At 46.9% G+C, this 13,575-nt stretch overlaps 1 protein-coding gene across 1 annotated transcript; it reads right to left on the bottom strand.

Annotated features, from left to right (window-relative positions):
* Positions 1-663: 663 nt before the first annotated feature.
* On the bottom strand, positions 664-3,619 carry LOC129352723 (brain acid soluble protein 1 homolog). Its single transcript, XM_055021837.1, is given in 2 exon segments — positions 664-3,601; positions 3,604-3,619. Coding segments are annotated over 2 exon segments (606 nt in total). The 3' UTR covers positions 664-3,011.
* Positions 3,620-13,575: the final 9,956 nt, after the last annotated feature.

Here is a 13,575-nt window from a genome sequence, read left to right as displayed (position 1 = left end):
GAAAGTGAACGTAAAGAAAGATCTGAGAGCCGGAGCAGCTTTGATTTGATCCAGTCCAGCAACGCTACTGGATTTCTACTTCAACTCTTCAACCGTTTGGAAAATGTAGTTAATATCCGGCAGCTTTTTTTGCGTTGGCAGTTGCGTTGTTGCTGCAGTGAGCAGGTTTTAAACTTTCATTGGCTTGAAGACCAAACACATTAACAACTCAACCCTGGAAATTTGTATCGTTTATTTTCCAAAGAACAGAAAGTGATTCACCTTTATGTCCAAAGCAAACGTTATTTTCCAGGTTTGGACTGCTTTATGTCACCTGTGGGATTCCTCAGGGTTTTGCCCTTGGGTCACTTTTGCTTGGCATCTACATGTTGTTCCCACTTCAAACTGAAGCTTTAAAGCATCTGTTGCTAAACCGTTGCTGATGTCATGCATCTTTTATTTCTGTCACCAAACAAATATAGAAACTACGCTGGGTGACACTTTATTTAAACGTTCTTTTTCTGCTTTTCTTATTTTCTGTAAAAACACCTTTATGCTTTAGTAGCAGACATCGTCTTCACATGGAGAATTAATTAATTGTATATTAACAGTGGTCACACCTGTGCACAGCAAATTCCCAGGTAGTTCTTCTGGTTCCCTATAAAAAATCACTTGCACAAGATCTTTACGTCAATTTTATTTTTATTTTATTACTGTTGCACCATTTATACAAGTACATAGAATTTTAACGCATCAATTTCCATATCATTTTTTTTGTCTGTTTGCTTGAATGAACATGTAGAAATAGCGGCGGTGAGACATGGAATGAAAATATCGATTGTAGTTGGCATGGATGCAGACTGAGAAATTATCTATACTTTTTTTTTTTTTGTTTTGTTTAGTTTTTTTCCACTTGACCAAAAAGACAGGACTACAGGTTCACCCAACCACAGACATGCAATTACTGAGTCAAGAGAGGAAGAAAAGAAACATAATCAAGTGACACACAACCGTCCTCGGATGTTTGTTTCTGCTACGGTTCAACGAGTGCTGGAAGGAAGACGCCGCGTGTCGGTGGATGCAGACGGACAGACGGACGGTGAGGCGACGACACTTAAACCTGCATTTATGCACAGGAGGAACAGGAAGGCCTGGCGGTCGGAGTTTAGGTTGCTGGTATTCTCAGTATTTTACTCTCCAACGATACAAAGACATTAGTTTCACTGGAGCCTGGTGGAACTGGTGGAACTGGTGGAACTGGTGGAACTGGAGGACAACTGGGTCACAAGCAGAATCTGAACGTTGCAAAGATAGGAGAATAACTTCTTCATAAACTTTGTTTTCCCTTTTCATTTTTTAATTCAGCATTAATTTTTCCAGTGTCCTCCAGAGCTACAGATGGGATGCTAACAGACATGCTAACAAAAAGGATTCATCATATCAGTTTTTTTTCCCAAACTAAAGACCTCTGGTGGAAACAGCTGCAGCTTTTATCCATTTTTAGCTCGGAGTTGCAACAATTTCAGATCTTAACATGTATTTGGCACTTTAAATCATGACACTCATTCAGAAATAACTGAACATGATGTTTTCAAATTTAAGTTTAAAGAAGTCGTACTTATATTTTGTAAATTGTGAGCAATGTGTTATTACAAGGGACATGAAATCATTTCCAAGAGCTAGTATGTGTGAACCCCAAGGCTGAGTCCTTGGCTCCCTGACGTTTCGTTTAAATAGGAATGATTTTCCATGTTTGCTGATCTCCAGTTGTCTGCTGGTGTTGCTGCTTCATATGCAGCTGCATAAATCCAACACAGCTGTTTCTGTGTTGGAGTTTGTTACAGGATGGATTGAAAAGTGAGAACTTCTGTTGGAAACAGAAAATGTTTCTTCAAGGGTGAAATCTTTGACTTAATTCTAAAGACTCATCGGTATCAAGTCTCAGGCAGGATATCTTGGGAGTCAAATTTGACAAACAATTCACGATATTAAGATATTAATATTCTACCGTTTTATGTCATTTCTTCTCTAAATACCAGGATGTTGAAGTGAAGAAAACGGCATCAACGCTCAGACTCAGGAATATTTAGAGGTTTCCCTAAATACTGAAGTATTTAATGTAAAACCTGACAGTTACAGTTTTACAGGATTTGGTTTCCTATCGGGGAGGAAAAGCTTCGCAGGATGTTTGAATGCCAGTTTAGTCTGCCGTCTTTAGAAAGACACAACTCGACACGTCCTTTCCAAAGCTCAGTAAACATCAGCGTTTTATCCTTACAAGGAAGTTCAGACGAGCTGAGAGTTTCGCCTGTCGGCTGGATGTGTCGCTTTCTATCCGATTGAAAGACCAGAGAATCACTTTAAGCTTCATTGGAACATTTTAAAGGTATTCTTGGCAAGGCTTTGCAAATTTTTTAAGTATTACAAATGCTAAAAAACCACTTAGTTTTCTTACAATATAGCTAAGGGTTTCAGTACAAAATGTAGAAGTTTATGTGAAAAAATCCTACAGTTATTTGCAAAGCCAGCGATTTTCAACCTTTCAAATTCCCCAGGAAGCTCCAGCATTCTCAGCCCAAACAGTCGCAGCTCCACCGCCGGGAGACGGGACGTTCTGGGTCACAAGACTGGACAGATGTAACGCAGATCCAGCTGGTGAAATGACCTTTGACCTCTCACTCCTCTGCAGCAGAGGCTGCAGGTGAGAGCATGAATGCAGGCCTTCTGGAGGTTATGAGTGGATGAAGGATGAAGGTGACGTTGCAAAGGCGCGCGGCCGACACAGACTCGTATCAAAGTTCAAATACTACAGCAGAAAAAATAGATTAAAACATAACAATAATAATAGCAATAATCATACGCATTGGTGGGAAACGTCTCCAGTCCTCCTTCTTCAACAAATCATCATCATCATTACAATTATTATTATTATTGTTATCGTAACAATATGGGCGGGCTAGTAATTTCATCTTTAAATCTTTGTCATCGTTGAGTTAGGTCATTTGTTTCTTGGTTTGGAAAGAAGCTGTCCATTAATCTTGAACTGCTACGGTTTGATCCTTGCTCGGCGGCTCCGTGCCGTTCGCCTCCTTGGCCGGAGCGTCGGCGGCTGGTGTTGAACTAGGTGCGGCGGCGCCATCTTTGGTCGCCGCGGGAGCCGCTGCCTCTGTGGGCTTGGGGTCAGGCGAGGTCGCCGGGGCCGCCTCGGCTTTGGCCGCCGGTGCAGCGGGGGCCTCAGTCTTTTTGGCGTCGGCCTCCGCTTTGCTGTCGGCCGCAGCGGCGGGCGCCGCGGCCTTCGCCTCCGGCTCCTCTTTGGCCGGTTTGTCGTCAGCCTTGGCAGCGTCGGCGCTTTTCGGCGCCTCTGCTTTGGGCTCGGCGTTGGCGGCAGGTTTTTCCGACTCCTTGGCGGTGGGAGCGGCGTTCTTCTCCTCGTCCTTCGGTGCTGCGGCGTCCGCCGCCGCCGTCTCTTTGGCCGCCGTGTCGTTCGCTACCTCTTTAGCGTCGCCGGCCGCGGGGGCCTCGTCCTTCTTGTCCTTCGGCGCTTCGCTCTCCTCGGCCGAGGCGCCCTCTGCCTTGGCGTCTTTGGACTTGTCGTCGTTTACATTGTATCCCTTCTTCTTTTGCTGAGCTTGCCTCCCATTTTAACTCTCTGGCCTCTAAAGCAGAAGGAGAGAATAAAGGAAAACTCAATATTCTAATGTAAATGGCTGTTTTCCAGGCCTTTACAAAGTCATTCACAAACATTTAACTAATTAAGGATTTAAATGACAAACCAACACAAAACAATCAGTTTTCAGTTATTCTGAGGAAGTTGATGCTCTTCATGGTGCAGAGACGGATGAACTCTGATGTAACGGATCTGTGCCGTACCAGAGGCACAACGCCTCCGTTCTTCATGCTGGTTTTATTACTTCCTGTTCCTGTTTGTCGCAGCAATGCGAAGCATCGACTGCGTTTTAACGTTGGATCTTAATTCTGATGACATTGGATGGAAGCGAAGCTGGAAAAGCGAAACCTGCTGAGGAAGTTCTGGACTTCCAGCTGCATCTGGTGGAAACGTTTCATCACTTTTTCTTTTACAAACCAGTTTTACTTCAGCAGAAGATAAAACAGCAAATACTCTTACAAACCATGGAAACATTGGACATGTAAGAGCAACGCATCAGGCGACATGTTGCATCATGTAATAGCGTAGCCTCATGCTAACTGTGGATGTTTAGGTTTTCCTGGTTGTTTCATGCACTGCTCAGCGTGCGCCTCCAATAAACTCATCTCGGACCGATCCTTCATGTCAGCGCGTCTGTTTTCCGTCAGCGATTGGAAACATGAGGCGTAAAACGACGTCACATGAAGACAGAGAGCCTGACGTCAGATCAGCAGAGATCCGTTTCATCTCTGGTCACCAGGAACCAGGTCTGCTGGTTAAACACAGACTGAACTCCAGGAACTTCATGAACTCCATACGGATCCAAAGTGGAACGTTGCATTCCATGCATGCCAAGACGAAAGCCCCACACACACACACATACACACAAACACAGACACACACACACAGACACACACCCACACACACACACTTTTCTGGCTCCTCAATCAGCTGAAGGTTGGTTTCACCATCTGCCTGCTTTGCAGGGGAGGAAACTTCAACATGCAGCCAGTCAGGCAGAAACGGCTGAAAGTGTGTTGGTTTGAACTGATGGAGCAAAGCCTCTGCATCTCCTTCAGGTTCACATCTGGATGTTTAACTTCTGCATTCGGAGCAGAAAACAGAAGCTGAGGTCCGACTTCAACCGTAGTTTTACAGTTTAGTTTAAACGTTTGTCTCATAAAGTGACAAAAACTAAAAGTGACTCGTTTGGTTCTCCAGATGTACATAAGAGAAATTATGTCTGAAAAAAAATTGTTTTAACTTTTTCCTCAAAATTCTGACATTAATCTCTGAATTTCTGACTTTTCTCTCAAACTTTTCACTTTTTTTCCTGAGAATCCAGAGAGAAAAAAACATTTTCTTCTTCTTCTTCCTATGGAGCTCCAGTTATTTATTGGCCCTGATCCTCTTCCGTACAGATGATATTTGTTAAATGACTCGTCTTCCAGGCAGTGAAACGCAGCGCTGCTGCTCCCTGAATGGACCGGCGCCAGCCGCGAATCCGCTCAAAATGCTAATGTCTTCTGGGCCACAGACTGAATCTCCTCCATTCACACTAAACTCCTGTCAGTCCAGCGGCTGGCGTCTGCCAGGAACGCCGCTCCTGCTCGGCTTTCTCCGGCCCACAATGGAGCGCTTCACGTCGTTTGACTGCGCTGGACAATGAGCTCCAATCAGCCGGCAGACAATGGCGGCTCGGCCGGCGGCTCCCTGCTGGGCGTGTGGTTTTGCTGCCCTGCAGCAACCTGGAGGAAACACAGCAAGTCCAACAAAACACCAACTGAAACCTGCAGGACAGTAAATATGATCCTGTGACGCCATTTTAAACCTCAGCAGAGAAGAAAGGCAGAGAAATACGAATCTGTTCAAAACAATTCAATGTGTTGCAATCATGCAATCTAACAGATCTGCTAACAGATGGAGGGCAGAGAGCAGAATCACTGCAAATGGTTTTATTCAGTGTTTCTGTGTTTTTAATCATATTTAACTGTTTTTATTGATTTATTAAAGTCAGGGTGTATTTTGAACTATTAATTCTTCTATTGTTGAATTTAATCATATTTTTGCTTCAGTCTGATGACATGAAGTTTGTGTTGCAGACTTCTGCAGCTTATTATTAATGTTATTGTTAATGTTGGTTTTTTTATATATTGTTAAAACTGTAAGAACATGTTAGTGTGAACCTTTATACGTGACGCTGCCGTTACGCCTGAATTTCCTCTTGGCGTGAAAATAAAATCTTTTGTTCTATAAACATAAGACATAAAATGGAGAAAACCTGAGATCATAATTTATGTTTTAGCTCTTTGTTCTCTAACAAACATCAACAGAACTGGTTGCACTGGAATTTCCTGACTGGTTTCATTGTAATGGAAATGCACGCCACACTTTTCAGATTTCAGTCTGTTATCCTCTGCTCTGTTTCAAGAAGCAGTTTGTTTGCAGCAGAGCTTCAGCAGCCGTTGCTGTAAGAAGGTGAACTCTGTTTTAAATTTGCAGACTTTACTAAAGTCAACATGATGCATCTCCTCCTCGCGCCGCACAGGAATGTTCGCTGACATGATTAAGCCTGCTGAGCTACTTTGTCCTGCTTTATTTCCGCCGTGTTCAGCAGTTAGCGCGCAGACCCGGCCTCTTAAGGCTGCTGAGCTCACAAAGCGCATGATTGATCGCAGCAACATCGGCCCTCGCTGGAAAAGTATTTATGGAACATTATTAATCTCCAATCAGGCCGATGCTGCGCGTCAGGAGGGAGGGAGGCAGCGCAGCGGCTTCCTGAGGAGCAGATGGCCCACGTCTCCTCAGATTCTTCTCCAACTTCTCACCGTCTCTGGCGAGTCATCTGTCACGCCTCCACAGCGGCTCGGATGAAACTCTGCAGTCCTGCTCCACAACCAAACACTGGCAACCAGAACGCAGCAAACTGGGAAATCAGACTGGGTAAAGCCTGGCAACGCTCAGAGTCCAGGGAACCTTTGGGTCTTTACTGGTAACTTAACATCAAGTAAATTAAGTGGATCGAACTTTTTACTGACACTCGGTTCTTGATTTAAACAAGCTGAGAGTCTGTGGGGTTAAAGCCAGTTAAAAATGAACAGTTACAGATTTTCTCAGTGGTTTTGGTGCTTTTCTTGAATCAACAGTAAATTTATTTCTCAAAATAATTCATACAAACAGCAAAACACAGAAGAAATCCTTAGTTTGTGTCTTAAAATCAAACATCTGAACACGACGGTGCTTCACAATGAGAAGTTTGGATGAATTCACTCGAAATCTGATTTTCTGTTGGAAACTGTGCAGAAAGTTTTGATTATAGTAAATTATCTGCCCCTCCTCAGACCTCCTGCTGCCCTCCTGCCCCCCCCTCAGTCCTCCTCCTGCCCCCCCTCAGTCCTCCTCCTGCCCTCCTGCCCCCCCAGACCTCCTGCTGCCCTCCTGCCCCCCCCTCAGTCCTCCTCCTGCCCCCCCCTCAGTCCTCCTCCTGCCCTCCTGCCCCCCCTCAGTCCTCCTCCTGCCCTCCTGCCCCCCCTCAGTCCTCCTCCTGCCCTCCTGCCCCCCCTCAGTCCTCCTCCTGCCCCTCCTGCCCTCTCAGACCTCCTGCTGCCCTCCTGCCCCCCCCAGACCTCCTCCTGCCCTCCTGCCCCCCCTCAGTCCTCCTCCTGCCCCCCCTCAGTCCTCCTCCTGCCCTCCTGCCCCCCCTCAGACCTCCTCCTGCCCCCCCTCAGACCTCTTGCTGCCCTCCTGCCCCCCTTCAGACCTCCTCCTGCCCTCCTGCCCCCCCTCAGACCTCCTGCTGCCCTCCTGCCCCCCCTCAGACGTCCTCCAGCCCCTCCTGCCCCCCTTCAGTCCTCCTCCTGCCCTCCTGCCCCCCCTCAGTCCTCCTCCTGCCCCCCCTCAGTCCTCCTCCTGCCCTCCTGCCCCCCCTCAGACCTCCTCCTGCCCTCCTGCCCCCCCTCAGACCTCCTGCTGCCCTCCTGCCCCCCCTCAGACCTCCTCCTGCCCTCCTGCCCCCCCTCAGTCCTCCTCCTGCCCTCCTGCCCCCCCTCAGTCCTCCTCCTGCCCTCCTGCCCCCCCTCAGTCCTCCTCCTGCCCCCCTCAGTCCTCCTCCTGCCCTCCTGCCCCCCCTCAGACCTCCTCCTGCCCTCCTGCCCCCCTCAGTCCTCCTCCTGCCCTCCTGCCCCCCTCAGACCTCCTCCTGCCCTCCTGCCCCCCCTCAGTCCTCCTCCTGCCCTCCTGCCCCCCCTCAGTCCTCCTCCTGCCCTCCTGCCCCCCTTCAGTCCTCCTCCTGCCCTCCTGCCCCCCCTCAGACCTCCTCCTGCCCCCCCTCAGTCCTCCTCCTGCCCTCCTGCCCCCCCTCAGACCTCCTGCTGCCCTCCTGCCCCCTCAGACCTCCTCCTGCCCTCCTGCCCCCTCAGACCTCCTCCTGCCCTCCTGCCCCCCCTCAGACGTCCTCCTGCCCCTCCTGCCCCAGCACATGGAGGCTCCTGCAGGTCGTGGCTCTCGATAACCTCAGCTTGCCCGTCCCAGCTGATTGTGCATCGCTGCCATCCAACATGACACCTGAAAGGTCAACGCCGTCAGCGAGCGGCTGCAGCGTTTTCGCTCTGAAGCGTCGCCTGGGAAACGGATGTGACAGCAGGAGGCCGCAGCAGCCGGACGCCTGACGGTCCGCACACCTTTCACCGGTCGCTTTGCTTCAATGGAAATCACCTTCAGAGAGGCCTTTTGCATTCATTACTCTCATCTCCAGGGAGTCTGAGTTCCTCATGCAGGTGAGACGGGGAGCAGTGAGGAACTGACATTTGGACCAGTAAACACCCAGTAAACACCCAGAGCCCAGCAGTGTGAAGGCTGAGGTGACTGGTGGATTTATAATGAGCTTATCTGGATCTTCAAAGAGCTTATTAAAGGGATAACGCTGATAAACCGCAGAGGAAGAGCGGACCTCACAGAGAGAGGAGGCTAATCCAGCCAGCATGCTGCTACAGAGCCGTGACACAGATCGGGTCCCTCTGAATCCAGCCTGGGGGAACGCTGCACACGTTCTCCCTCCGTGTCACACTGACCTCCATTTTCAAAGGCTTCAGCCTCGTCAGACACAACGAGCGAGTAGCCGCGACACACACTGATGCTGCTCCATCAGCTCTGGTTCTGATTAAAGGCCTGCAGCTTTAAAACGCAGGAACTGCAGCAACTCATATCTCGCCTTACATGTTTCAGGAAATTCAACTCAAAGCTGAAATACATGAAATACACTGTAAAAACAGGAACCGTTGCTTCAGATTGTCTGAGAGTGAATTAAAGTTTGCTGTTTTATTTCTGTTTATTAAATGGCTTCACAGTGGAGCAGCTGCTGGCGGGAAGAAGGTTTCTATTGTTGTGGTCACTAGATAACTAGTGACCACTTAGTGCGTTAAAGTTAACTTTAACCAGCTAATTTTGATTATTTTTAAAGTGGTTCATTTTTTTAATAATCACTTGTTTCCCTGCATTGATTCAACCCAGACTGTAAATCTGATGCACAAGCTAACATCCGCTAACCGTAAAGCTAACATCCGCTAACCGGAAATTTGATGCACAAGCTAACATCCGCTAACGACAGACAAGCTGCTTCTCTGCTACCGGGGGTCATTTCTGCTTCTGCAGGACCTGATTGGACGCTGGGAAAGACTGTTGCGTTTAAGTTGTGCTAAATGCTATCAGAGAAACCTAAACCTAAAACTCGTGTCTATGCTAACATATAGCAGCTAACGCTACATGTTAGCATCTACTTTTGTAAAGAAACTGCACGAATGATCAGGACTTGAAATTGAGAAAGTTGCTTATTTTCCTGGTTTCCCTATAAATGTGGTTAACAGTCATTATATTAAGATATTCATATGATTTTACCTTGTAATTTTATTTGTTATGGTTTTTAGCGTGGCTCTAACACCCGCTGTGGGACAGGAAGCGGTTTGGTTTGGACAGATCAGTGCTGTGGTCCAGCAGTTCAGATGGAGAACGGTGCGCTCCCTCCCTGTTTCTGAATGGAAGCAGTAACTTCCTCCAGCCGGATGATTTAAGGCGAGTTTGTTTCACCGAACAGCAGCTTGAAAACTGGAGCATAAAATCTGACCCAACCTCACAAACACAAATAAAAACACTGGAAGAGAAACGAGAGGAAGCTGAGGGACCCAGGAAAGGCTCACATTCAGAGATCTGACTTTCCAAGAACATCCAAAACTGAATTCACTGGAAGTATTTTCTTTCTCCAGTCTCAGCCTGAACTGACGGAGCTGCAAGTGGAAGTTAAAGCAGAAAAGCCAACATAAACGACACCATCTGTGGAAATTGGTACTGGTCCCCAGTGTGGAAGCGAGCAGCAGGACCAGGGGCTGCGTCTATTTTTGTCCAACAAACATTCAGCTTCAGGAGGCTGACATCATCCGTCAGGCCAGAGATTAAAACAAGGTGACGATTGGATTTAGATTCTGTCCAATTTATTTAAAAAAATATTTATATTTAAGCAGCAGCAGAGGGCAAGAGACGACAGGAGACAGGATGAATCTGAACAGAGAGAATCTGGGGAAGTTTGCTTGAGCTGTTGCTTTCATCATGTTGGGTAAGCAAGAAGGACAGATGGACGGATAGAATGGGTTCTGATTCGTTTTTAAGCCTGGTTGATTAAGAGGTCAACACATTCCTCTGAAAACAATCACCAAATCATCTGCAACTTACAGAACCGAAGCTGCCAAAGTCCAGAGACAGACGTTCTGAAAACCTGGAAACCTTCAACCAGGAACGTCTGGGAAAGATGCATAAGGAACCAGAGGAAACCTGCGACTCCTGAACACCTTTGCAGAAGCAGGACCTGGTAATCCAAGAAGCAGTTTTCTAAAAATCTGGAGTCGTCTTACTGTCTGCCACGACTTTTAACCTTGGCCAGCTGGTGGAATTACTTATGAGTCAATAACTACCACCCAGGGGCTTCTGGAGAGCAGACTGCCTTATTTAAAACACACTGACCACACAGATACAGCCATGTGTGCTTAAATGGTGAGAAACACACACACACACACACATTAGTGGGCGTTTAGACGATCAATCCTCAAATTGATAGAGCTTGAGAAAAGTCCAGTGCTGGAAATGGGTATTGATTATCCGGCTGCAGAGCCGCTGTGTGTTCAGCTGCTGCTTATGAGTCAGAGGACGCACTCAGCAGAGATGAAAGCCAGCGAGGCGCTTTGAGACGCTTTCCACTCAGACATTTAGCAGTGAATACAAAATCTGTCCAAGCGCTTTGTTGGCTGCACAGAAAACTGACAGCAGACAAAACAAAACAGGAAAGCGAAACAGATTATGTCCGTCTCTCTGGATCCACTGGCATTTTGTTCTGCAGAATCCCGTCTCTTTCAGACAGTCACACGACCTCCATGACTGCAAAACCAGGACAAATGATTTGTTCTGGGTCTGAAGTTATGTGTTATTTTTGCAAACAGGAGTTCTTGTAGCAACAGTTATCAGCATATTTACACCTGCTGGTATAAACGGCTAACTCATACATCCCAGTCATGGCAAAGACTGACTTGGCCTCCTGAGGTCTGCACAGAGCACAGATGGTTTAGCTGTGGTGAAACTATGGCCCATGGAAATGTCTGCAGTGAGATTGTAATGTTTTAGCACTGGGTGACAGTGGACTGAATGTAACGGCTCAATGAACTCGAGAGAGAATGGGTTCACACTGTTCTGGTTTTCAGAGAAACCGGAACATTTTTGCTCGTTTGCACGACGCCAGTGACCGGAGTCTCCCACCGCCGCTTTCTGGAACCAGGATTCAACTTTCCTGTATCGCCGCCGCCGGAGGTGTGAAGGAGTCTGCCAGTGTGAAAATACGCAGTGGCAAGATGCATGATGGTCGGTTAGCTTTATGCACGGGAAGAAAACAGCAAAAAACAAAAATGGAGGACAGCATTGTTCTGTGTGTGATACTGAACCGAGTCGCCACCAGGACCATGATGCATTTCAGTAGCGGAGGAAATTGAGATGCTTTGGCGCTACCTTGCTAATCACAGTGTAAACACTCTGGTCTCCAACTGAGCCAAGAAACAACAGACTGTTAGAAAATGTTTTAAAAATTTGCAGCTTGAGCAACACTGTTGTTCAAAAGTCTCAACAAAAACATCGCTATTTCACGTGAAACTATGCACACGCTCTGTCTGCACTGATGAAGATTCACTAAACTGAATGTGAAACTGACAGCTTGACCTCCTTTCTGATTATCAATACATCCTGATTCATTGGATTAACATTGATTCCACATCCTTGATCCTGATATTCGCAAACTTTTCTAACCGGATGTGTAAGAAAAGTTAAACCAATCAGGAGTCAGCGCAGAATCTCATCGTTTCCTCGTTGCTGCCTTTAGATGCGTCCCGCTGGCAGAGGCAGATTCCTGGACTTCTAGCAGAACCATTAAACTTTTGAATGAAACAGATCTGATAGCAGGTCCTACATTTTGGGCCATTAGCCATTAGCTCTTGCTAAAGTCCAAAATGTGATGAGCCGCAAAATCATCACATTTGTTCTCACATTTCCACTCAGGTTTTATGTTGATGAGGAATTTTAACTTTAAATAATAATAAAATATTCCAAACTAAGATAATATTTGTTTGTTCTGCATCAAATTAGACAGTGTCAGCAAAATCTGTTATCTATTTAAAGCAAACAGAACTGTAGAGAAGTATGAATATTAAGCAGTCCCTGTATTTAGACCCGGGTTTTATTTTCTGTCTCCATCTATGCGACACGTCTAACATCACATTTCCTGCTGAATGCTGGAAGCTTCTGGCCGGTTTTCCTGTAAAACGTTGAGCGTGTTCAGGGTGTGTTTGACACATCCGGGTCAGCCTTTCAGGCTCTGTTTGGGGAAGAAACAGGTGCAGTTGGAGCTTCAGCAGGTCTGGAGAAACAAAACTCACCTGATCTCAGGTTTCTGCCAGGCAGCGCAGCTCAATCAGAGATGATTTAGGTTTTTACTGAAAACCTAAATCCCCGGTCATAAATATAAAGCCCTGTGTTAATTAGACTAAAAGTATTGAATGCTGTGAACACACAGCAGAGCGTCCACTGAGGCAGAGGCAGTGGATCCCGTCCGCCCGCCAGTTAATGTGACTGATTGGATTTGTCAGATGCGTTGGCCGCCTCGGCCCGCTTGCTGTTTTCTCAGACAGATAAGAGACTCGAGGCGACCGAGGACAAAGACAAAAAAAAACCCCAAGGCCTGTTTGATATTTCCATGGTCTCCGACTGCCGCCAGCAGCAGACGGTCCCGTCTGGAGAACAAGCCGCAGAGAATCTGTCTGATCTGGACGTTCACGGCTTCTCAATTAAACACCAGGAACTTCCTGTTTGGAGTTCCTTATCAGGAAATGAATTAATTGGCTGGTGTCAGCCAGATCCGTCCCAGAAGGACACTTTTGTCCTTCTGGGGACAGGCATCTGTCCCACTGAGGACGGACTGCGTGGGGGGCATGAACTCATTCAACCAAGACTGTCACAACCTGTTAGTGAGGTTGAGAGCGGGACGCAGCTGAAGACACGGCTTTGTTTTTACAGCGGCGTTGGCCTTTTAGTGGGAGGTTTACCAATCCATCCGGGTTAAAATGTACAAATCAGCCCAAACATTCATATTCACATTCAAGTTTAGAGTAATAATTTTATCTGGGCTCCTCCAGGTTTACCCAAATCAATTTTAAGACTTTTTAAAATCTTTATTTTGACAGAAATGTACAAAAGAAAATGTAATGTGTTTGCAACAGAAGTTAGCAAATGGCTAAAGCGAACATCTTCCAGCCAGCTGGTGATGAACTTGCATTTAAGTTAACCATGATGTGTTACCTGGCAGGGTATTGGCCCTTTGCACGTGACGTCACGATTTTCAGAGCCCCGCCCACTCCACCGTGACGGAA

This window comes from Poeciliopsis prolifica, unplaced genomic scaffold (assembly GCF_027474105.1).
Source record: "Poeciliopsis prolifica strain line A6 unplaced genomic scaffold, Auburn_PproV2 SCAFFOLD079, whole genome shotgun sequence".
NCBI classification, from domain to species: domain Eukaryota; kingdom Metazoa; phylum Chordata; class Actinopteri; order Cyprinodontiformes; family Poeciliidae; genus Poeciliopsis; species Poeciliopsis prolifica.
The sequence above is the reverse complement of the archived record's forward strand: the minus strand, read 5'-3'. Positions and strand labels throughout refer to the sequence as shown.